Genomic DNA, 22,277 nt, shown 5'->3' on the forward strand with positions numbered 1-22,277 from the left:
CCTGAAGCCAAGCAGGCTGCAGATTCTCAAGAGCTCCTGAAAACCTGGGACATGCACAGCCCTTTTGGAGCAAAAATTCAGCTGTGAGAGAGTTCAGCCCTCAGCACCTGGAGAGGCCAAAGTCACATGGTGGCTGCATGCCCATCCCCATAGCATGTCTGGCTCCACTTTTACCTTCTCCATGGTACGCACCCCTTAGCATCCAGCAGCACCAGCTGGGGCTGGCATGGATGAGGCAGGCACCACATCCAGATGTCTGTGATGCGGTCTTGCACTATGGCACTTGGGGAAAAATCTGTGGGGGAAAAGCATCATGGGAAGGGGTGAGCACCACTGGTAGGACTTCCCAGTATGGTACAGCCCCAGGATGGCCACCACCACCACGGGCTGCTGGATGCTGCTGAGGATGCCCAGAGCCCTAGGGCAAACTTTCAGCTTTCTATTTGCTCCCATGCAGATCACACATATCTGCTTCTCCATGGCATTGTCACAACTCAGGGTAGCTGCTGGCTCAGCCTGCAGCAAAGAGGAACCTGCCCCAGCCAGGGGGTGGACAGTGTCAGGACCACAAACTGGGCATGAAAATTGGGTCCCATTGGTACTATCTTGACATTACATCAAGCAGCAGCAAGACTAGGAGCAAGAAGGTGCTCTGTGGAGCCCCACAGCTGCCATGATGCCACCCCAGCCCTGCAAAGCTGTTCTGCCAACAACAGCTCACTGAGGGCTTTTTCCCAAGGAGGAAGAAGCCCAAGAATATCTTACTTCTTCCTCAAAAAGCCACTTTCCCGGCAAGCAAGCAGAAAGGAGCTGCCCATGCTCTATGGCATTTTTTCCTAAGTGCCAGCTGAATCTGAAACACAAAGTTTGAGAGGGTTCATGATTGAAAAAAACTGGTGGGATGTCTTTTGGCATCACCCAGGGTCAGCTGTGCCCCCCTCAACCTTCACAGTTCCCTGCATTGGTCCTATGGGAAATCAAAGCAGCATGGGGCAGCACAAAGGTCCAGAGCAGCCAAGTGCACAGTAAGGGAGTAGAGCTGGGAGTGAGAGGTCAATGACTATAACTAGAAAGTAGCAAATGAGGAGGGGGAAGTGGTGGGAGATATGCAGGGAACTCAGGCTATGCCCCCTCACACACACAAATGGAGTGAACCCTCTGCATACTTACATATCCTCTCTCCCCATGGAGACATCTCCTTTATGGTCCTAAGGACAGGGGCTTCAGCTTCTCAGGTGTCTGTTGAGCTGGAGATATTAGGGGCAGAGAGGTGTAGCAATACTCTGGAGGAAACATGACCCTGGGGGCAGAGGGTGCTCCCAGATGCCTTGTTTGCCTGCATGGTTTGGCAGTAACAAAGGGGAACAGGATGCCTGAGTTAACTGAGGAGGCAGCAGATATGGGTTGGAGCAGAGTATGATTCTAGGTATTCCCTTCATGGCAAGGAGAAGGATATCTGGATTCCCAGGGAGGCAGTAAGGTGCAGAGGTTAGCACTGCTCCAGGAGCCCATGCACAGCTCATTTATTGCCCCCACAGCCAAAATTAAGGAGGAGAGTGTATATCAAAGTCACTTCCTCCATGCCCTGTGGGGAAAAGCCACCAGTGGGGTCATTGTGAGGGGGTGCTAATGACAACTGGTCTCTGCTGGCAACAGGCAGGGATGTCCAGTTGGCAGGTCTTTGCAGCCATCTTCCAGAGAAGATGTCCTCAGGGAGAAGATCAGGGCTCAGCACACCCATCAGGCTAGCAATGGAGTCAGCATTGACTCGGCCAGCTTCCAGAAATGACACAAAGGTCTCCTTGAACCTGTGGGTGAAGTAAAGCATGGGAGTGAGCAAGTAGCAGTGGGTAGCATGTCTGAATACCCCATCAGCGAATGATGGCCAGTATTGGCCCTCAGTAGTGGTCTACACGGTTGGTAAAGGCCCTCAATGGTGGCCAGCGCTATTGGTAAATGGTGGCCAACATTCAGGCCTCCTGAAAAGACTTAATCCACAGGACCTCTAGGAGCCCCAAAGTCTGGTGTTAGAGGCCTCCCTGGAGTATCTCCAGTGTTACTAGGAATCAACAGGGACAACTGATGGCTGGGTATAAGTGCTGACTCTTGTAACATTATGAAAAATATCAAATTTCCTCCCATCAAGGGTGATGCAGCCCTGGGACAGCTTTGGGAGCCAGTGGAACTCCATCCTCAGAGACACGCAACACATAACCAGATAAGGCCTTGAGCAACCTGCCTGAAGCAGGGCTTGGACCAGAGACCTCCAAAGGTCCGTCTCCAGTCAAATCCTCTCAAGAAGCTGTGATTTCTGACAACTCTCTGGCAGCCCCAAGAGATGGCCCAGGACCATAAAGGACTGAAGGTGAGGAGGTTCCCACTGTGTTTTCTTCCTAACTCTTTTTCCAGACATCATGAAGACCCAGTGGTCAGTGTGACTGCTAGAAGAAGGCTTGGCCCTGTTCTCTGCCAGGCTTCCAGAACTCTCTTTTTAGAAGGTGGCATGAAGCGTAGGATCCACCCTCAGGGTGAGCAGGAGAGACTGTGCCTACCCCCACTGCAGCGCAAAGTCAGCTACTGCCGCTCATCTCGTGGAGCTCTGTGAAGAGGAGATCCAGATTGTTGTTGGATAGTGTGACAGCTGTTTTTTTGCCTTCACCACATCCAACTTCCCCTGATACTGCTTGGGTACCGGACAGAAGGGATCCTGCTAAAACCACCAGCAAGAGGGAGGCCCTGCAACTCCCTGCCAAGGACATCCGGAGGTGATATGTGACAAAGGAGGCAGAGCCACAATCCTTTTGTGTCCCTGAATCTGATGTTGGGGCCACCAGACAGTTACTGACATGATCCAGGCTTGACTGTACAGCCAGAGGAGTATCTTTACCATTGTTTCTACTCAGGGAAAGGATAAGACAGGGATGTCAAAAAGCTGCAGCAACACAGGTTTCTCTTCTCTCAGGGGAAAAATCATGTCTCCTCCAACCTTGTCTCTCTCACCAACAGCCAACAGCTGTACCAACAGCATGGATCTATGAGTCACCAGGACTTGCTACAGTGACAGTACATGCTTCAGCTGGGGGCTGGGCACCACCTGGCTGAGAGGAACACAGAGGGCACATATTCACCTCAGAAAGGTCTGGTCTGGACTCAAGCATGTCCTGAAGGAGGAGCTTTGGGCCATGAACCTGCTCCAGTGGCTGTACCCAAATAGCCCAGTTCAAGCATCCAGGTAAGCACATCCATCATGGATGTGATATATGAGGTATGCCTTAAACAAGCTGTTTTCATAGCTGGGAAGTGGTGGGAGATGGCAAACCTTGTGTAAACAAGACAGTGCTGTCTCCTGCATTAACTCCCCCATTCTGACTAAAGATTAAGGGTGCATGTGCACAGAAAGGTCATACCACAGTCATGGCAATAAAGAGGACAAGTCGACCACCAAGACCCTCTACACTCCCAGACCCCTTTCGAGAACTTTCTGAATGATGCAGTACACCTGCTCAAACTTTCTGACGAAACTCCACCAGATGGGAGGATCTTGGAAAAAGAAAATCTATAAAAGGTGCAAGATAAGGCAGGTAACTGCTGGCCCACTATCCAGGAACCTCGAATCAGGGACAACATGGGACAAGACATTCCTAGAACCTATGGTAGTGATCTCTTTCTTCCCTATTTTCTCTTCCTTTCCTTTTCCCCTTTTCTTCAGACTTCTCTAATTCACTGATAACGTATGGTAGAGAAAGTTCCGTTTTGCTTGTGTAGTATAACATACGGTATAAAATAGTTAGGATTGCACTCCTTAACCATTAGTCACTCCCCTTGTATAGTCAGTAAACAGGTTTAATTGGATTTATAAGTCACTTGGTGTTGACTTCACCTTTATTTTTCCATGGGATATCACGAAACCATTTTGAAACCCAGGGTCAGAGATTTGGATTGTGACAACATCTATGAACCCCTGGCATCTAAGATCATGGGTAGAATGTGGCTGCCCCACAGAGTGGGGAGTGTTCAAGGTGTCTCCAAGAGTTTGATGGACACAGCATGCAGATCATGCACCATCCAGCATAGCATTTAAACCCATCCTGATTCCCATTCTCTGACTCAGCCTTGGACCTCTTCTCTCTGACAAAGAAAGAGGCCAGACACCCTTTGTGAAAAGCTCTGCATTAAAACCAAGATCCTCGGATGACAAGAAGGTTGTTGGAGCTGCAGGAGAAGCAAAGCCCTGCCCAAAGTGCCAGGAATGGCTGGTGGGAAAAACACGTGTGATCCCTTTTCTTCGTGTTCTGAACAGTCCTTCACGTACTGGCATGTCTCAGAACTGCTTTGCACCAGCATACATTTTCAGCTTCTGCCTGACATATTCAGATAGCAGCCCCTTCATGTCACTGCCACTCACAGCCAGGAACCCTGCAGCCACTTTCACAGTGGCCAGCATCTGGGAAACACTGTTCACTGACTTGGCCTCTTCTATAATGTATTTCTGCTCATTCACACTGAACGATTCCTAGCAGCAAGAACAACAAGGCTGCACCCTGGCTCTGGCACCCAAGAGCTGGATCCCTATAGCTCTACACCCCCCCCTCCCCCAGCCTCCCCTGCTCCCTGCAGACGGGTAGTTTTAGGGAAAACCCACAGCCTCAAACAGATTCAGCAAGAACATGGGGGTCCCATCCCAATTCCAAGTGGGAGCGATAACCCAGCCCCAATCTGCTCTGATCTACCACACTTCCTCTGCCCTTGCTTGAGGACAATGGATCTGTTGGAATGGGTTGGTGGGACTCTTTTTACACCCAGTAGGGAGAACTGTATCCCACCAGGCCTCCAACCATCTGCTTAACTTGGCCTTGTACCTTCCACACAGCTGCCAGGCCCCAAATATCTTTTATGAGCTCTCCAGCAACCCAGAATCACAGAATGATTAGGGTTGGAAGGGACCTCCAGAGATCATCTAGTCCAACCCTGCCCTGCTCAAGCAGGGTCACCTAGGGCATGTTAAACAAGATCGTGTCCAGACGGGTTCTGAATATCTCCAGAGAAGGAGACTGAGAAAATCCTCTTGGAAGCCATTTCCAAGGACAAATTGAGTCCTGGGAACAGCCAGCATGAACTGACTAAGAGCAAACGGTGCCTAACCAAAGTGATTGACCTCTATGAGGGCTGACTAGCTGTGCAGACAAAGCTGCTGTTGTTCACTTTGCCTTTGGTGAACCCTTTGACACAGTATCCTTACAGTCAAATTGATGATGAGAGCTGGACAGGGACTACAATGCTGGTGGACAGAAGTCAGCAGCAAAGACACATGTCAGTGCTCTGGGAGGTTTTCCCCTCCATTCAGTATTTTGTGGGACCATATTGAGTACTAGTCAAGCAAGTCAAGCAGAGGCTGCTGAGATGCTCAAGGGATAGAGCACATGATGTACAAATGGAGGATGGAAGTGATGGGGTTATTCAGCCTAGAGAAGAGAAGGTAATGAGGACTGGGAGGCGGGGGCACCTTAACCAAGCTCATCAGAAAAACTAAGACTTCAGAATCTGATTGCAGGGCTTAAAGCTTTATCTCCAACCTTGCTGGGACACGAGATATTTGTAATGCGTCCCTCAGCAGCCTGCCTGGCCAATCTGGGTGGGCAGCTCATGGTTCAAGGCATCTGAAGGAGCTGGTTTTGCCTTGATGGCAGGCAGAGGACAGGCCATGTCATTTCATTAGCACCTGCTTTGCTTGCAAATGGTTTGACCTACATCCTTTGGCTCCACTTCAGAGCTGTTGCTCTGCTTGCCGGTGTGGCTGCATCCCCCTGGGCACAGAGGGCGAGCGCAGCCAGGCTCATGCAGCTCTGTGCCACCTTCCTTTGCTGAGAAGATGTGGGGTCCTTGAAGAGGTTACCCAGCAGTCATCATCAAACCCTTCAGGGATGACTGCTGGGACTTTGTCTCATCTTCAGAGGTGTTAAAACTAGAAAAGAAATACGTTACCAAAAAATCAGTTTTTAAAAGGAACAACTTTTGAAGCACAGTCCCAGTTTCAGGATGATCTTTCAATATAAAACAGGACTAAAAGTATTGATTAATCTCAAGGCCTGAGGGCTGAGTACCCAAAGCCATTTTCTAATGCATTAGCAACCTGAAAAGCTTTTAGAAGGAATCTAATTCACTATTACTGCTGCTGCTTGAGCAGGGTGAAAAGGGGAGTCAGTGTGACTGCACACTCAGGTTTATGGTTTAACTAGCTTATGCTGCTGAGTTTCACTGCAACTGCTGCAGCGATTAGCAGCAAGGAAAATAAACCTGCCAAGTCCATGGAAAGCCCATGGCACCCTGTATCCCTGCTGCTGACATGTATGTGGTCTGTGGGGAGCAGGGCTGGTGCGGCCGCATGGTGCTGGTGGCTCGTGGAGCCGGGTGCTGAGGGCAGCTCTACAGCGAGGGGGTGCCTGGACTTCCTCTTCCTCCTCCTCCTTGACACGCTGCTGACTGTTGCTGCTCCCTGGCCATGTCAGTCTGCCTGAGCCTCTGTAGTCATCCTGGTCCTGCTGCCCAGGATGCAGAGGGCTCTGCAGCAAAATCCTGCCAGCAGCAGTGATTTATGCCATGGTGACGCATTGGCACTTGGCATGGACTCTCTGCAGAGCAACCTTTGTCTTTCATGTCATTAATCTGGTGGACTCATCCCTGCAATGACTGCAGTATTTTTGCTGGCACGAGGCCTGCAAGGTTTCTTTCAGGCCTGCGAAGTTTCTTTCAGGCCTGTGTTAGGGATGAGGCAGAATTTTCCAGAGGGTGATTAAGAGGGAACTGTTTCAAATATCAGAGCTAATCTGCTACTAAAAGGGGTCTGCAGAGAAGACAGCAGGCATACATTGCATTCCCTGAGAACAGCCTAGAGAGGTGGTGGATCTTCATTTTAGGAGGTCTCCAAGACTCACCTGGACGCAGCCCCGAGCTGCTTGCTCTCGCCAGCATGGCACAGGGGATTGACCAGAGACCTCTAGAGATCTCTCTTGGCCAAAATCTTCCTGCTCCTCTGCAATCCTGTATATGTCTCTCATCCATCATTAGGAAAGCATACGCAAGCCAGTTCCTACAGAATAGTCTCATGGAAGTCAAAGTAGGTCATCATAGTGCAGTCTTCCTTTATCTCATACTGGATGTTGGTGAGTGCCATGCTGACCAGATCATTCTTGGTTATAGCCAGCACAGAGGATGGCTTCACTTCTTCTGCAGAGATGGACCTGGGAGAAAAGATGTTGCCTTCCATAGTTACAGTGGCCTGCTTCCCACTTAGTTATGCTCTGCTATCAAGTACCCATTCAGCTCTGCTGTGCTGAACACTAACACTCCAGGACTTTGCAAAAACTTTGCTTTGCAGTGCTAGTTTGTTCACAACCCCCACATCAGGTTTGTGTGTCTCACATAACTCAGGGCCTTTGCTGAGGCCAGGGGTTGGGCTTCAGATGTTTCTCCCTGCCATGTCAGCGCAGATGTTTTGGAGCTGTATGAGGATCCTGGACATCAGGTAGCTGATGTACAGCTGGAACAGGAAGAGTCTCAGGACAGCAGTGTTGGTGTTGAAGTCCTTTGGTGACAGATCTGGCAGGATAGTGATGTCTCTAAAAGAGCAGAAGAGGCTTTTACCTACAGTATGCAAGTCAGAGAGAAGGCTTCTCTTTGGCTGAGGTCTTTTTCAAAGGGCTTTCAATTAGGCTTTGTACTTCTGGAGGAGTTGTTAATTTCTTTTCAGCCAACAAGTTGAAACAAAGAAGGCTCTGCAACTTTGTGTAGAACGGGAAAGGGAAAAGCAGTTGCAGAGAGACTCAGAACATCCACAGATGAAACAGCCTAGGAAAGGGGGAAGTAATGTTTTGGGGAGGAGCAAATGGCTGAGCTCAATTGCTTTATTTTGATATTGCCCCCAATTCTACAGATAGTTTCTACAGCTCTGCAGAAAGCTGAACACTGGTCCTCTGTGGGCTTGGAGAGAGGAGGAAACAGCCCTATCAAGGTATTTATTCTCCCAAGAGACAGACAATATTATAAGATTTCTCATCTCCAAAAGCTACATTTTTGAGATGTCACCCCTCAGTAAACTCTCCTACTCCAAGCTCCTCCTCATCTGGATTACACCACATCTGACATTGATGCCAGCTCCCAGACACCATGCTAATACTTAAGAGCTGAAAAGCTGTTCTTATGCATATTGCCAAGTCAAGGCAAAACTGCCCCCATCTCAATGCATCAGAAGCATCCAGCCTCTCCCCAAACTTTCTTCAGAATGGTTCCTGCAAAGGTACCCCTACCCTTGACTCAGGAGACCAGGCTGCTCTTGTGCTAGCCAGAAAGTTTGGTTCCATCACACACCTGTGGCAAAAATCACACCAGTAACTTCCGAGTAGAGTGTGTGGGTACTGAAGTGTAACTAGTGCCCATTTCCCATGCTGGAAAGACATCCATACCATACCTGAAAGTATAGGTTGTTCCAGGAACTGTTGGATCAAATTTCCCCTTTATGGCTGTTTTGGAAGTGGATCTGCTTTCTGCAGACTGAAAATGTCAGGTAGGTATCAGATACGTTGGACATTCTGAAGCTGAAAGGGAAAAATCAGCATGACTTTGCCAAAGGGACGAAGATCACATCTGACACCATAGGGCATTTGGGGGGAAGGTGTTGTCTTGCTTGGATGTCCAAGGATACATAGGGAAATAAGTCACCCCAGTGCTGTAGACACCAGGTATGGTGAATCCACTCAGTGCATGTGCATACTTGGGAGGAGAGGGGATGTTCCCACAGCAATCCTTAGACAAGAGCTCCAGCAGAATGGCGTATGGGTTTCCATTATCTTCTGTGTGTCCATGCTGAAGGAAATACATCCAGGTCTGGATGGTCATCTGACTGAGCAGCTGCATCCTTCCTACATCCTCAGCAATGCCCCTGCTGCCCTCTGCCCCAGCTTTCAGTCTTGGGCATTATTCTGCTCCTGGTTTTTGGAAAGTGTGGCAGGTCTAGAGAAAATGAAAACTGCTGCAGTTACAGCTTCTGGGAGGGAAGTGGAGGGAGGCCATCCATGTGCAGTCCCAGTGCAGGCAGGCAGCTCCCAGTAGAAGGGGATGGGGCAGCCCCAGGACGGAGCGCAAGGATCAATGTCAGACATCAGCCAAGTTTGCAATGCCAGATTATCTTTCTCTTGCCCACAAACCAGAGCAGAGTGCAATACTTCTCCAGCACTGGGGTACAGGACAGGGATAGATGTGGCCTGCCAGTACAGCACCTCCCTTAGGAACTGAGCACTACAGCCAGATCTGGCTTCTGCAAAGTTCCCTTGCTCATCCCAGCATTAAAGCTGAGCATAAAAAAGGAGTGATGGGAGAAGGGGAGAGTGGGAAGGAGCCAAACCCTGGGAGCTGCAAGCCCAGGAGTGCCCTCTGTCCTTGGGCTGCCAGAGAACAGCCAGCAGTGAGGCTCAGTGATAGGCTGCGCAGGTACCGCATGACTACAGCCTGCTGCCACTGGCTGAGCATGGGCGGGAGTGCAGCACCTCCTCAGGTGCCCATAGAAACATGCACAGCATGGACAGTCAGATCCTGACTCCATGGAGGTGATGCCCAGGAAAAATCCTCCCACAGGCCCCTCTAGCCTCCTCACCATCTCATCTGACCTGAAGTTCACCAGCAGTTCCCACATACAGGCTCAGAAGATGGAGTGCGCTACCAAGAAGATGAGTAGAAATAGGATTAAATAATAGGAGAGGATGCAAGGGCTCAGCCAGACAAGCAGCAAGTCTCCTTTGCATGAACTAGAGCCATGAGCCTTGCTGCTCTTTGCTTCGGAGGTGCTCCAACACAGAGCTACTTATCTGCAGCACCAACCAGCTTGGCCTGTGTCCCCTCCATCCCAGCTCTGCAGCGGAGGCCTAGGCAAAGGAGAGACTTTCTTTGCCCCCAGGCTTCTTCTCCTCTCCCTTTCCTTTGCTTTTAATGTCATACTTCTCTGAAAATGAGTGAGAATAAAGGAATTTGTTTTTCTAAACAGATGTTCCCCTGAAAATAGCAGAAGGAATGGAAAACTCTGGAGAGCAAGAATATGTAACAGACTGTGATATTTATTTGTCTGTAAACATTAAGAAACCAAGCTCTTGGATATTAAATGCTCATAGAATAACTTGCTGTAAATGTTTTTATTAATAGTATGCTAAAATATGCAGTTCACATGCTTTGGGAGCTTTTGGAGTACAGGAACCCTTGAAGAGGGGGAGAAAGGAAGACTGTGGTTCTACTCTACTGTTCCAGCAGCAGCAGATACAAGTCTGAGGTCCATGTCCTGCTGCAGGCTGTGGGGGAGCCATATGGAGAATATCTTAAGTCAGATCAAGCCATATGGAACTGGAGGCTGAAGTCATGCTCTCTTGCTCGCCTGCATAGATGCACAACTGCAGACAAATGTGATTTGGTTGTTAGACTATACTCTTGCTATTTGACAGTAGATTCTTCAATTGAATCACTCCCTACACAATCAGGAGTAAGCTGGTTTACACCAAATCCTGTGGAGGAACAAGTAAGTTGAACAGAGTGGCCAAGGAGAAAGACGGCCATTGAAGAAATGACCCAAGAGATATATTTATGCTATGTTCAGTTATGTGTAAATTATCTAGAAAGCATCAGTCTCAATTTAAATATTAAATTACTCTATAAATAAAAAAAGCATTTTCACCTTACCAAGTATTTATTTGAAATGTTGATGCTCATATTTATAAAACATAGTCTGCAGTGAGACTACCCAAACATAAGGTAATTGAAGAAAATTTAACAGCTGCAATTTCTGACAAAAAAAATGTATTTTTGTCTGTCTTCCCTTAGGGGCAACAACATTATGAAGTGCTTTATATAGTCTACCTTATTAAGATGGGCTTATTTCCAAAGGTCATCCCTGACTCCCTCTGACTTCATTAGACAACACACATCATTTGTGCTGCTTTAAAAAGCTCCCATCTTCAAAATGAAATTTAGTAACACTTACCTATATGCCTTTTTAGTAGATTTTTTTCAATATTTTTCATTGTTAGTGTATGAATGATCATTCTTCAAAACCCAAAAGAATGGTGGTTTCTATTCTATTTCCATTCTATTCTGTTTATACATAAATGCTTTGAGGTTATTTTTGTTGGCTTGCAAATAATAATTTAACAGATATGTCTAGAGTTAAAACACCTACAACATTAACATTCAAAATCCCTACAACATTAACATTCAAAATCACTTCTTTACCAATCAGATATTTTTTCAAGAGTTCTGCTTCCTCCAGGTCTTTTGCCTGTACATGTGATATCTCTGTGCTATCTTTATAATTCTCATCTTCATATACAGGGGCTTTGGAATATAACCCAGTGCCCGTTGAATTGTTCGACTCCTCTAACTTTTCCTGGAAATAATGCTTTGGTATTAATTGGCAGCCCGGTGAAGAGGAGCTAGCATCTTACATATCTGGATAAATAATTTAAAATACCCTTGAATATTGTACTTGGCAACCAAGTTATGAGTGTGTGTTGGCATGTAACCATAAATAACTGAAATTTGCCAGGCAATCCTAGATTAACCAACCAAAATCAAAGACATAGCTAAGCATAAATGAAGTGGCTAAAAATTAAATCTTGGTTAATGCTCATTTGCCGAGTATCGGCTAATTTAATAATGGGGAATAAATCAAATTAACCTAATATGAAAACATTCTTAAATACCACATCTTTTTTAACAGGTTATCATGATGATTCCTACTTCCCTTAGTAAGAAAATACACGTGGTATTTTCACATCTTTAACCTGTAGCTCCTCTAATAGTCATCTCTTTGTTCTGCTACTTAAAAAGAAACAGTTGGATACTGTTTCTAAGCAGTTACTTTTCCACTTTCCCCTCATCCTTCCCCTTTCATGTAGAGCTGCAGTCACTGGCATCTCTTTGAACTTGTTAAAATACTCTTAATCAATCCTCATTATTTTACACTGCCTAGAAACACACAAACACTACTGAAAAGTTCAGTGAAGCACTGGGTCCTGCTTAAGAAGATATTTCTGAAACCCTGAACATTTTAAATCTTACAAACACACACCCTTTGGCAGAAGTGAGTCCTGGACCACTTACTAAGTAAGCTACAAGTGCAAATTAGACATTTGTATCCTCAGGCACAATTTCCATATAGTGTTTGGCATGAGAAAGTTTGTCAGAAATTTAAACTTCTAGAGCCTTTTCTAGAGGCAGGACACTGACTGCAGACTATGTTTATTCTAATTGATGAAGAAACAGAGCTGGAACAACCTCTTCACTACAAGTGGCATTCAGTTCTGAGACGGTCTTTAGCCTCTTGACTCTGAAAACTATCAAACTGTCTTGCTTGTTCATGAAGGAACACATTTACAAAACCAAAATACATTTGCAAAAATGTTTCTTTAAATACTTAGGCTGCAAAATTAAGCACACAATTTAGCTCTCATCTTAAATCATTCTAACATGAAAAGTATGAGGCCTAAACTGTCTCAAAAGACAAAATTCACCAACCAGATTTCTTCATCAGAAATCTTACTAAAGTAATATCAATATTCTAAAACATGAATAAATACTGATTTTTGTCAGGCTATTTCCATTACATGATTCAAATATGCTCTAAGGACATGCTTGAAAGTGTGACATTTCAAGTACCTTTTATACCTGAATGCTAAATTGCAGGCACCAGCTTCCTGCAGTTGCTGACAGCTGTCACCAAAGAACCCTCAGATCCAGTGGCCAGCACCCAGACCTATCGTACCACTCACCAGTTAATCCAGCTTGAAGCTTCACTCATCATCTCACAAGAAAGAGAAGTAATTTGAGCCTCCACTCTTACAAGCAAGTTTGGAAGGGAATTTTTAATTTCCTTTTAAATATATTTCAGACCTTTAGCTCTGGAAAACAGCTCTACCCATGGACCAGTAAATATTGCTAAATCTTCCATCTCCCTCACTGCATGAAAAATGTGATGATGTATTTTACTAAATGCTGAATCATGAATCCAAGTCAGAAAAAAAGAATCACAGAAACTAATCCCTGCTTTTTAAAGCGTCTCTTGCTGCTTGCTGTCTCATGGTCTTCACTCAAACTTTTGTGACATTCTGCATTTAGGCTTGATAAGGTACAGCCCTTACCTTCAGGACTCTCTGATCCTATGCTAGGATGGGATTCTTGCCAGGCCTGACCCTAAGACCATTAAAGTCAACTTAAGGGCAGCAGTAGGATCAAGTCCCACAACAGCTCTCTCTGTCCTGAAATACAAGGTACTCTCTCCTAATATTTAGCCTCAGTTTCATTAGGCAGGACCTGACATTCTCATCATCAACTGCTCTGACGCAGATCTGCTCCTGTTCCTGCAGCTTTTGTGGCATTATTCAGACTATACACAAGGGACCAGAAGGTCGAATTTTCAGCCCCAAAGCTTATTAAGTAAAAGGCTTGAGTAAGAACCTCTGCTATCACTGCCAGAGCAGAGGAATTCACAGACCACTCAGTAATCATGTTCAAGGACACAGCCATAAAAATAAAAGCTTTTTATTTTTTTTTTATATATATACCATTACAGAAACATCTGAGTGACATTCTCAACAGCACGGGCAGCTCTGCATTAGGTGTGAGTGCAGGGTGCCAAGCTCCCACCCATGCTGTCTTGCGTTCCTGAGCTGCTTCTGTTTGCAGTGCACAGCGCGCAGGCCCCTCACCCTTGGCAGGGAAACCTGGCCCTCTCTCGGCTCTAGGGTGTCACCTTTTTGTAGGTAATGTGAAGGTGTTGAGTCATAGGCTGCGTAGTGGTTGCCATGGAGACAGTTTGTTCTAGTTTCCCATCAGAATTGAGTCTGAATTTTCTGGTAATCTAAGGAGATAAAAAAAAAAAATCCAGTGAACAGCCTTTTTTGTTTGGTGTATCTGACACTTAAAAAGATAAATTAAATCATCATGAGGCTCCCTAGAATATACTTTGCTTTCAGTTCCTCAGCCAGGAGATGCCATTCATTTCTTTTTCAGCACAGCAAGCATCCACAACCTAAATTCCTTACCTATGTTTTACATCTTTCCTCCACTAGACTTACAGTATTCTTTTGTTGTCAATGTAACCTTGATGAAAGAATATAGCCACTAGAGACATATGAGTAAGCCACAAGTAGTTTTCTCTCCTCAGAGAAGGCAGCCCCTTCCAAAATGTCAGCTGTTACTGAACATTAAGGCCCCACTCCCAAGAACATTGTACATGGAATAAAGCAAGTACAAATCACATTTGCCCTTAAGCAGGGCTGACTACATGCATTTATAGAGGGCAGAAAAAGAGCAAACACAACTGTCATTCAAAAAGAAATAAACAACAAGAGACCTTCTATGTGTAAAAAGTTTTTTATGATTTCAAAGTATCTCCTGCCCACTGAAAAGTTGCTGTCATCATAGCCTTGGCAAGAAATGCTCTTTCCAGTTAGGATTCACATTATCAATGCATGCAGTGAAACAGAGGATTGTGGCTAATGATAAGGTTATTCAAAGCCAGGAAAAGATTATCTGCATGTCTGCACCCCTGGTTTTAATGGCCTAACTGGAGAGGGAGAGCAGATATACAAGCAGAACCATTACAACCGTTATCACATTTAACATAGCAGTTTATCTCTTCTTAAGAGTGAGAAATTCACTTGAAGCAAAGCCAAAGTCACATTATATATAACAAGCAATAAGTTTGCAACAAACTAGATTTAATTCATGAAGCTCAGTTTGGAAACTACAGTATATTGGTGAGAAGCCCTGAAAAAATCTCCCAGCATCTTTGCTTAGATTTAAGCATTTTTAATTTAGGGAAAAAATGAAAGAAAAAAAAAAGAAACTAGTAGAGCTTCCTATGTTATTTTGATATTATATTCCCAATTATATTCCCTATTACATTCTTTAGGGTGATGGAGTGGTTTTACTGATAAGGCTTTGAGGAGTAGCCAAATGACAGGTCTCTGTATTACACACATTAATGGATGTGATGGCAAATTTGTTAGTAAAGTTCTATGCCTGGTGCCATGCAGGCTGTATTGGGAGAGGAAAGGTGCTGGTACTATTTCTGCAGACTCCTCAGTACAGACATGCTAACATCCATGCTGAATGAAACTATCAGTAACCCAGTGCAAGACCATCTAGAGGCTCAGGAGGATGGCCTCTACTGGATAAAATTTTCAAGGTGGCCTTCAAAACCACAAATGCTCTCTCCTAGTCACCAAGCTATGCCAAAATAAGGCTTTGGTTACACTATATGGTAAAACTGGGCTTTAGCCTGTTGAGCCTCTGCTGTTATGCCTGTAGACCAGCAGGGGTTTCAGCCCAGTGGCAGCTGTGAAAAGCATGCCATCCATCTGGAGGCACAAGGTCTACAAGCAACAACTTCCCTGTCCCTCCACTTGGGCAGGCTGCAAGCCTGTTTAAATTGCACATGAAATTCAAGAGACGGAATGTATGGCTGCCCTGTTGAACTGGGAAACTTATGATCTGTACAAGTGGATGCCTGAACCCAGGTTTTAACAGCTTCCAGAAAGGAGGAGAGATTGGCAAAGAGTTCATGGTGTTCATTCCTGTGTCCTGGGTTTAGCACACATTATAAATCTGCTCTTAGCTCTCCAGAAGAGAAAATAGAAAAGCAGGCCCATTATTTAAAAACCTCAGCCTCAGTGCTTGTTTCAAAATAACATTCTTAATGAGTGTCTGTTCCAGCTGTAAGGCCATGTAGGAGAACGACGATATAACCGTTTGCATGATTTTTAAGTCCACAGCAGCTCCCTGAATGGCCACTGCTGTAAGAACAGATCTCCACACACTCAGCAGTTTAGCCCTTCAAATTATTTCAATGCAGATTTGCTGCACATCATCCAAAAGAGCTGTTTATGTTGCTTGATTCCATCTGCTGGCCACAGTGAACACAACTCCCAGGGATGAACAGAAACAAAGTCTTGGGGACAGCAGGAGCCTAAAGTGATAACCTGACAAGTACAGATAATTTGCAGTCACTTAAACTGTGAATTGAAAGAAATTTTTTGCAAAAATATTACTTTCAGTGAAGGTCACTCAAAGGCGTGTCCATTAGTTATTGCCAGTCGATGTGCTCTAGAACAGTATCCTGTCCATTGTCACTACTCTTGCTACACACACACAGTGTATCCTCCCTCAGCATCAACATTCAACACATCCCTTTCCTTTCACCAGCAAATTTCCTGCCAAACATGCAATCCACACTCCTGTTCACTTTGGGGCAACTTGTCCTTCTCAATATATTCTCAGCTAATTCACCTGAATTTGGCTACAGTTGGAGTTGAGCTTGTGTGTCCAATAGTTGTCAGTAATTTATTGCCAACAGAGAGTGAATCGACAACAGAGCTGAGGAGAAGGCCTGGCTGTTCTGAGATCTGCTTTACTCAAATACTCTAAGAAGGAAAAGACAAATCAAAAGAATATAAAACACACTTATCTTTAGCACTTGTATTGAAATTATTTCACAATACACCTTAGCTCAGGGTTTCTGAATGCCCCATTCTGATCTATTACCGCTAGTAGCAATGAATATTGGACATAAACTTATCTGATCTCATGATCAGAAATGAAACAGCAAGGGAGAAAATCATGACAAATAAGAGAACAGACAAGATGATTTATTGTCCCAGATCTGTAGAAGTCAGAGTTGGAAAAGACGTGTGACTGATGGGATCAAACAAGGCAACATAGCTAGGATTTTTACATGCACAGTGGGTTGTTTTATGGCAGCCTGCCCAATGCTGACTCTGCAAATGGAAGCTCTTCCCACTGGGCTCAGTGCTCTGCCAAGTCTCAGCTTATGCAAAATACACAAGCTCCCTGGTAATACCCAGAGCAACTGGCTCCTGTGGGACAGGAGCAAGCAGAATACCTGAACCTCTGCTGCACTCACTGCCACACAACATGTCTATGAGAGACACTTCTTATACTTTCCCGCTAAGCATGGGCCAGCTGCTCTACAGCTTTGCTGGCACTTCTGGCTTATCCAAATTAGAGTCTAATTAAAGGAGACACTAAAACAGCTTTAAACACTTAAGAAAGAGTTATGTGTAGGCAGCATCAGAAGTTTGGGCTCAGCTTGAATGGGTCTGTCTGGCCTCACGCTCCCTTTGGGTGACCATGGACCCAAGATTACAGAATCACAAAATCACAGAATGGATAAGGTTGGAAGGGACCTCTGGAAATCATCTAGTCGAACCTCCCTGCTCAAGCAGGGTCACCTACAGCATGTTAGACAGGGTTGCATCCAGGCGGGCTTTGAATATCTCCAGAGAAGGAGACTCCACAACCTCTCTGGGCAACCTCTTCCAGTGCTCTGTCACTCTCACAGTGAAGACATTCCTCCTCATATTCAGGCGGAACTTCCTGTGGTTCAGTTTGTGCCCATTGCCTCTAGTCCTTTCGCATGGGACAACTGAATAGAATTTAGCCCCAGAGATCAAAGGATCAGGACAGGCACATACACAATGAAGCTACTAAAGAAAAATGAAAAGTTACTATCATGCTTGAATGACACTTCAGAGAAAATTAAAAGGAAACCATGGCCAAAGAAACATTCCAGGAAGCTTCCTAGCAACATGGGGCATTAACTGTAACAGAACTCCAGAAGGATTTGGAGGTGCTGGCAAAACAGCAGTACTTAAGGAAGTTTCTATGGAGAAAGACAGAAAGAAGTCCTATACAGAAGTATGGGGCATTTAGCCATCTCTGGTTATCTAGTACTCAAAATCACATAGCTCAAGGTGCCCTTTGTTACTACGTTCAACAACTTGTTATTCTCTCTAACTTTACTGTTCAAATTTGATTAGTCATCTCCCTCTGCTCTTTAGGAGAAGCTGAGCAAGCTAAGTACAACTCTGTTAAAGCAGAGACAGTGAATGCACATACTTGCAGAAGCAGATTTCCCTTAGTTCCTCGAAGTTTTGCTTTTCCCTGGTATAAAATTTCCTTTCACAAAGGTTATGTAACTTTGTAATATCTACAAGCATGTTGTGCCATTAAGACTGTATGAAATTATTGCTGTAGTGAATCAGTGGTAGCCTTGAAGGAGGACAGAGGGGTCACAGTTCTCCAACATCACAACACATATTCTTTAAAATGCAAGGGTTTTGTCCTCAATCTTATACAAAAGCAGCAAAAAAGGGACACTCAAATAAGCCCTGTCTATAACTGCACTTTAACTCTTCCATTTAGCACTTTGAAAGGTGCCTGTCTTCCAACTCTTTGCCTGCTAAACATTTCCTTTAGAAGCTTTGGGGAGCTGCTTCTTCCCTTCTTCCTCAAATATTTGCAGTGCAGAAGTGGCACAGAGCCCAGGAGAATGTGGAATATGATGCAGGGAGATGGCTTCACTAAACCTACAGAAGTTTTTTCCTCTATGATTGTGCTGAAACCCTGGATACCCCACTGAAAGGTATCTGCTTTGCCAACTTTCTCTAATTCGAAAGACACCAAGGATCTTCTGACAGACAACTTTTTACTTTGAATGTGGTCACCTCTGCTACTGAGCTAACCAAGTCATACAAAAACTTTGGTCTCGGCCATATTCTGCTTGCCATAACACCTTGCAAAATGAATGCTAGAATAGATGCAGTTAAAAAAGAAATAAGGGTTATGTTTGCTTAAAAAAACCTCTTTTCTTCAAAGCTAAATTGATCCCTCTGGCTTTGACAAACCTGAGTGATATGTCTGAACACAGGATGTGAACAGGAAAAGGTAAGAAAGGAAGATTTGACAGAATTTTAATTAGGCCTTCACACTCCAATAATCATCTGTTTGCATCCTTAGAGTTGCACTTGGTCACCCAGTATTGTGGCTCACTCATTCTTTCTGTATCTATCCAGAGAGGTCAAGTCACCATTTCAGCACCATTCGTATCTATCTATCTATCTATATAAAAGTGAATAATTTTTATTTTAGTACTCTTAAAACACTTCTAAAACCAGCTTGAGGCTTTCATCCAAGAAAACACACGAATGAGTTCCAGATAACACTTTAGCTCAGAGAACATTTACCACAATAGGTATGCAGAGAACTACCCAGGCCCTTGGCTGCCTTCTGAGATGCAGCTTTATTTGTTACATGGGTCACAAATAAGTAGGCTCACTCCTAATGGACTCATTAGTCACACAAAGGGTGGCTGACAGCTCTGAAGCATGGATTTTGCCAGAGCATGAAAGGATGAGACACAGCAAATCCTCAAACTGCTGAGGATTCACACTAGCACATTTAATGAAGTAACACTAACTGCCTGTACCTGTCCTAGAAGCACTCCCTGTACTAGTTCCACAGTGCTGCTGATTGGACATTTATGGTACTCTCAGTCAAAACACTGAGCTTGCTGGTCAGCAACCTTCTCCAAATATGATTTATTGCAGCTACAGCAACGACATGTAGATGAACTGCAGCAAGTGCCTACTCTGGTTTAGTGTGGCTACCTAAGTACTACTGCCAATCACACACCAAAATCTGAATGGTGAATCTGAAAGAACAAATGGAATCAATATTATTATTGCTATCAAGCAAAGAAAAATAAAAGGGGATGGTTCTCTTAAAAGTGAGCTTGATTCAAAGGATGACTGTTGGTATCCCCGAAGGGCAAGCACCATGAACACCTGAGACATGTAGAGACTGCTGATACTTATTCAAGAGTGAGAAAACATGAAGCACCAGGAAACACTACAACAAGCAGGATGTACCTCTGCTGCCTACTGCTGTGAGAGGGGTACAGATTAGCTGCTTCAGAAGAAAAGAGTACTACATAGGTGACAGTGTGCTGTATGCAACAAGAAGAATTTATTTTGTGATGTCTTCTTCATTACAAAGGTTGCTGAATATTGAACAAATTGCTAGAGAGGTTGTGGAGTCTCCCTCCTCGGAGATATTCAAAGCTCGTCTAGACATAGAATCACAGAATCAGTAAGGTTGGAAGGGACCTCTGGAAATCATCTAGTCGAACCTCCCTGCTCAAGCAGGGTCACCTACAGCATGTTAGACAGGGTTGCATCCAGGCGGGCCCTGAATATCTCCAGAGAAGGAGACTCCACAACCTCTCTGGGCAACCTCTTCCAGTGCTCTGTCACTCTCACAGTGAAGACATTCCCCGTCATGTTCAGGCGGAACTTCCTGTGGTTCAATTTCTGCCCACTGCCTCTTGTCCTGTCACATGGGACAACTGAAAAAGAGTTTGTCCCCATCCCCTTGACACCCTCCCTTCAAGTACTTATAGACATTGATATGATCCCCCCCCCCGCCCAGTCTTCTCTTCCCCAGGCTAAAGAGGCCCAGCTCTCGCAGCCGTTCCTCATAGGGCAGATGCTCCAGCCCTCTGATCATCTTGGTAGCCCTATGCTGGATTCTCTCCAGTAGCTCCATGTTTCTCTTGTACTGGGGTGCACAAAACGGGATGCAGTACTCGAGATGCGGCCTGACCAGGGCTGAGCAGATGTTCTCATGGTTCCAGACAACCTGCTTGAGCGAACTCTGGTTCAGCACAGGGGTTAGATCAGCTGATCTTCAGAGGTCCCTTCCAACCCAAACTATTCTGTGATACAGAAAAGTTTCTACTAATGAGAGAAACAGCAGCAGCCTCTCCAGGGAACCTTAGGTCAGAGCAGATTGTGAGGAATCTCTACTTCCCGTGACTTTATGTCTGAGGAACAGCGGAACCCCTCAGATACTGTGTCCCCTAGAAATCTGTGCTTTACAAACTCCATTTCATATGATAATTCAGGCTGAAAGGAACTGCAGGAAGTTTCTCATCTAAACTCTACTCAATGCAGGGTCAGCTCTGAGGACGAACCAGGTTGCTCAAGGTCTTGAAAAGCTCCAAGGGCTGAGACTGCACAAGCTGTTCTACTAATTGACTGTCCACGTGGGAAAAAATTTCTCCTAATATCCAATCTGGGCATAAATTGAAATGAGTGGTTACTGTCTCATCCTCCTGCCATGCGCCACTGTGAACAGCCTGGCTCTGTCTTCCTTACAACCCTTTGTAGGTATTAGCAAGCTTTCATTAGGTCTCTGAAGTCATCTCTCTTCCAGGCTGCACAACTCCAGTTCATCAGCCCCTCTTCACAAGGCATGTGCTCCAGACCTCTGCCATCTTGGTGGCCTCCTGATATTCTATTGGGGAAATCCAAACCTGGGCACAGTATGCTACAGGAGATAGCAGTGAGCACAGGCATCACTTCCCTGGGATCACCTTGCTATGCTACTGTTCATACAGCCCAGGATGCTGTAGGCTCTCTCTGCTGCCAGGACAACTGCTTGCTTACGTTCAGCTTCTGTTCAACCAAGATGCGCAGGATCTTTCTAGCAGAGCTGCTCTCCAGCCAGTCTCCAGACTGTATCATTGCCAGGGGCTCTTCCTTCCCAGGGGCAGCACTGGGCATTAATCCTTGTTGAATTGGAACAGCTCATTCTGGAGGTCATCTCAAAGCATACAGTGGAAAAGAAGGTTATCAGAAGTAGCCAGAATGGATTCACCAAGGGGAACTCCTGCTGAACCAATCTGATAGCCTTCTATGAGGGAATGACTGGCTGGGTAGATGAGGGGAGAGCGGTGGACGTTCGGTACCTTGACTTCGGCAAGGCTTTTGACACTATCTCCCCTAACATCCTCCTAGAGAAGCTCAGGAAGTGTGGGTTAGACAAGTGGACCGTGAGGTGTCTTGAGAACTGGCTGAAAGGCAGAAATCAGAGGGCTGTCATCAGTGGTGCGGAGTCTAGTTAGAGGCCTGTGGCTAGTGGCATCCCACAAGGCTCCATACTGGGTCCCATCCTGTTCAACTTCTTCATCAGTGACCTGGACTAAGGGACAGAGTGCCTCCTCAGCAAGTTTGCTGATGATACCAAGCTAGAAGGAGTGGCTGATACAGCTGAGGGCTGTGCTGCCATTCAGAGACCTGGACATGCTGGCGAGCTGGGCAGAGAGGAACCTCCTGAGGTTCCACAAGGGCAGGTGCGGAGTCCTGCACCTAGGGAGAGAGAACCCTAGGCACCAGCACAAGCTGGGGGCTGAGCTGCTGGAAAGCAGCTCTGCAGAGAAGGATGTGGGAGTGCTGGTGGATGAGAAGTTGACCATGAGCCAGTAATRMGCCCTCGTGGCCAAGAAAGCCAATGGTCTCCTTGGGTGCATTAGGCAGAGTGCTGCCAGCAGATTGAGGGAGGTGATCCTGCCCCTCTACTCAGCCCTGCTGAGGTCTCATCTC

General features: G+C 45.6%; 1 protein-coding gene across 8 annotated transcripts in view; it reads right to left on the minus strand.

Moving 5' to 3' along the window:
- Positions 1-1,428: 1,428 nt before the first annotated feature.
- THAP4 (THAP domain containing 4) overlaps positions 1,429-22,277 on the minus strand; it is a 43,916-nt gene continuing 23,067 nt past the window's right edge. Inside the window, exon 5 of one of the 8 annotated variants that reach the window (XM_085311949.1) lies at positions 1,429-1,808. Coding sequence is in view for 4 of the 8 variants with exons in the window: in XM_085311944.1 (XP_085168070.1) it covers positions 13,772-13,891 (120 nt within the window). In the remaining 4 variants the exon portion in view is untranslated. Of the gene's footprint in view, positions 1,809-10,193; positions 10,431-13,556; positions 13,892-15,098; positions 16,004-22,277 lie in introns of those variants that run through there. The other 7 variants (XM_085311947.1, XM_085311946.1, XM_085311951.1 and 4 more) reach the window with 7 other exon arrangements.

The sequence above is a fragment of the Rhea americana genome, unplaced genomic scaffold (assembly GCF_003343005.1).
Source record: "Rhea americana isolate MKP2758 unplaced genomic scaffold, rheAme1 scaffold_352, whole genome shotgun sequence".
In the NCBI taxonomy this organism is placed as follows: domain Eukaryota; kingdom Metazoa; phylum Chordata; class Aves; order Rheiformes; family Rheidae; genus Rhea; species Rhea americana.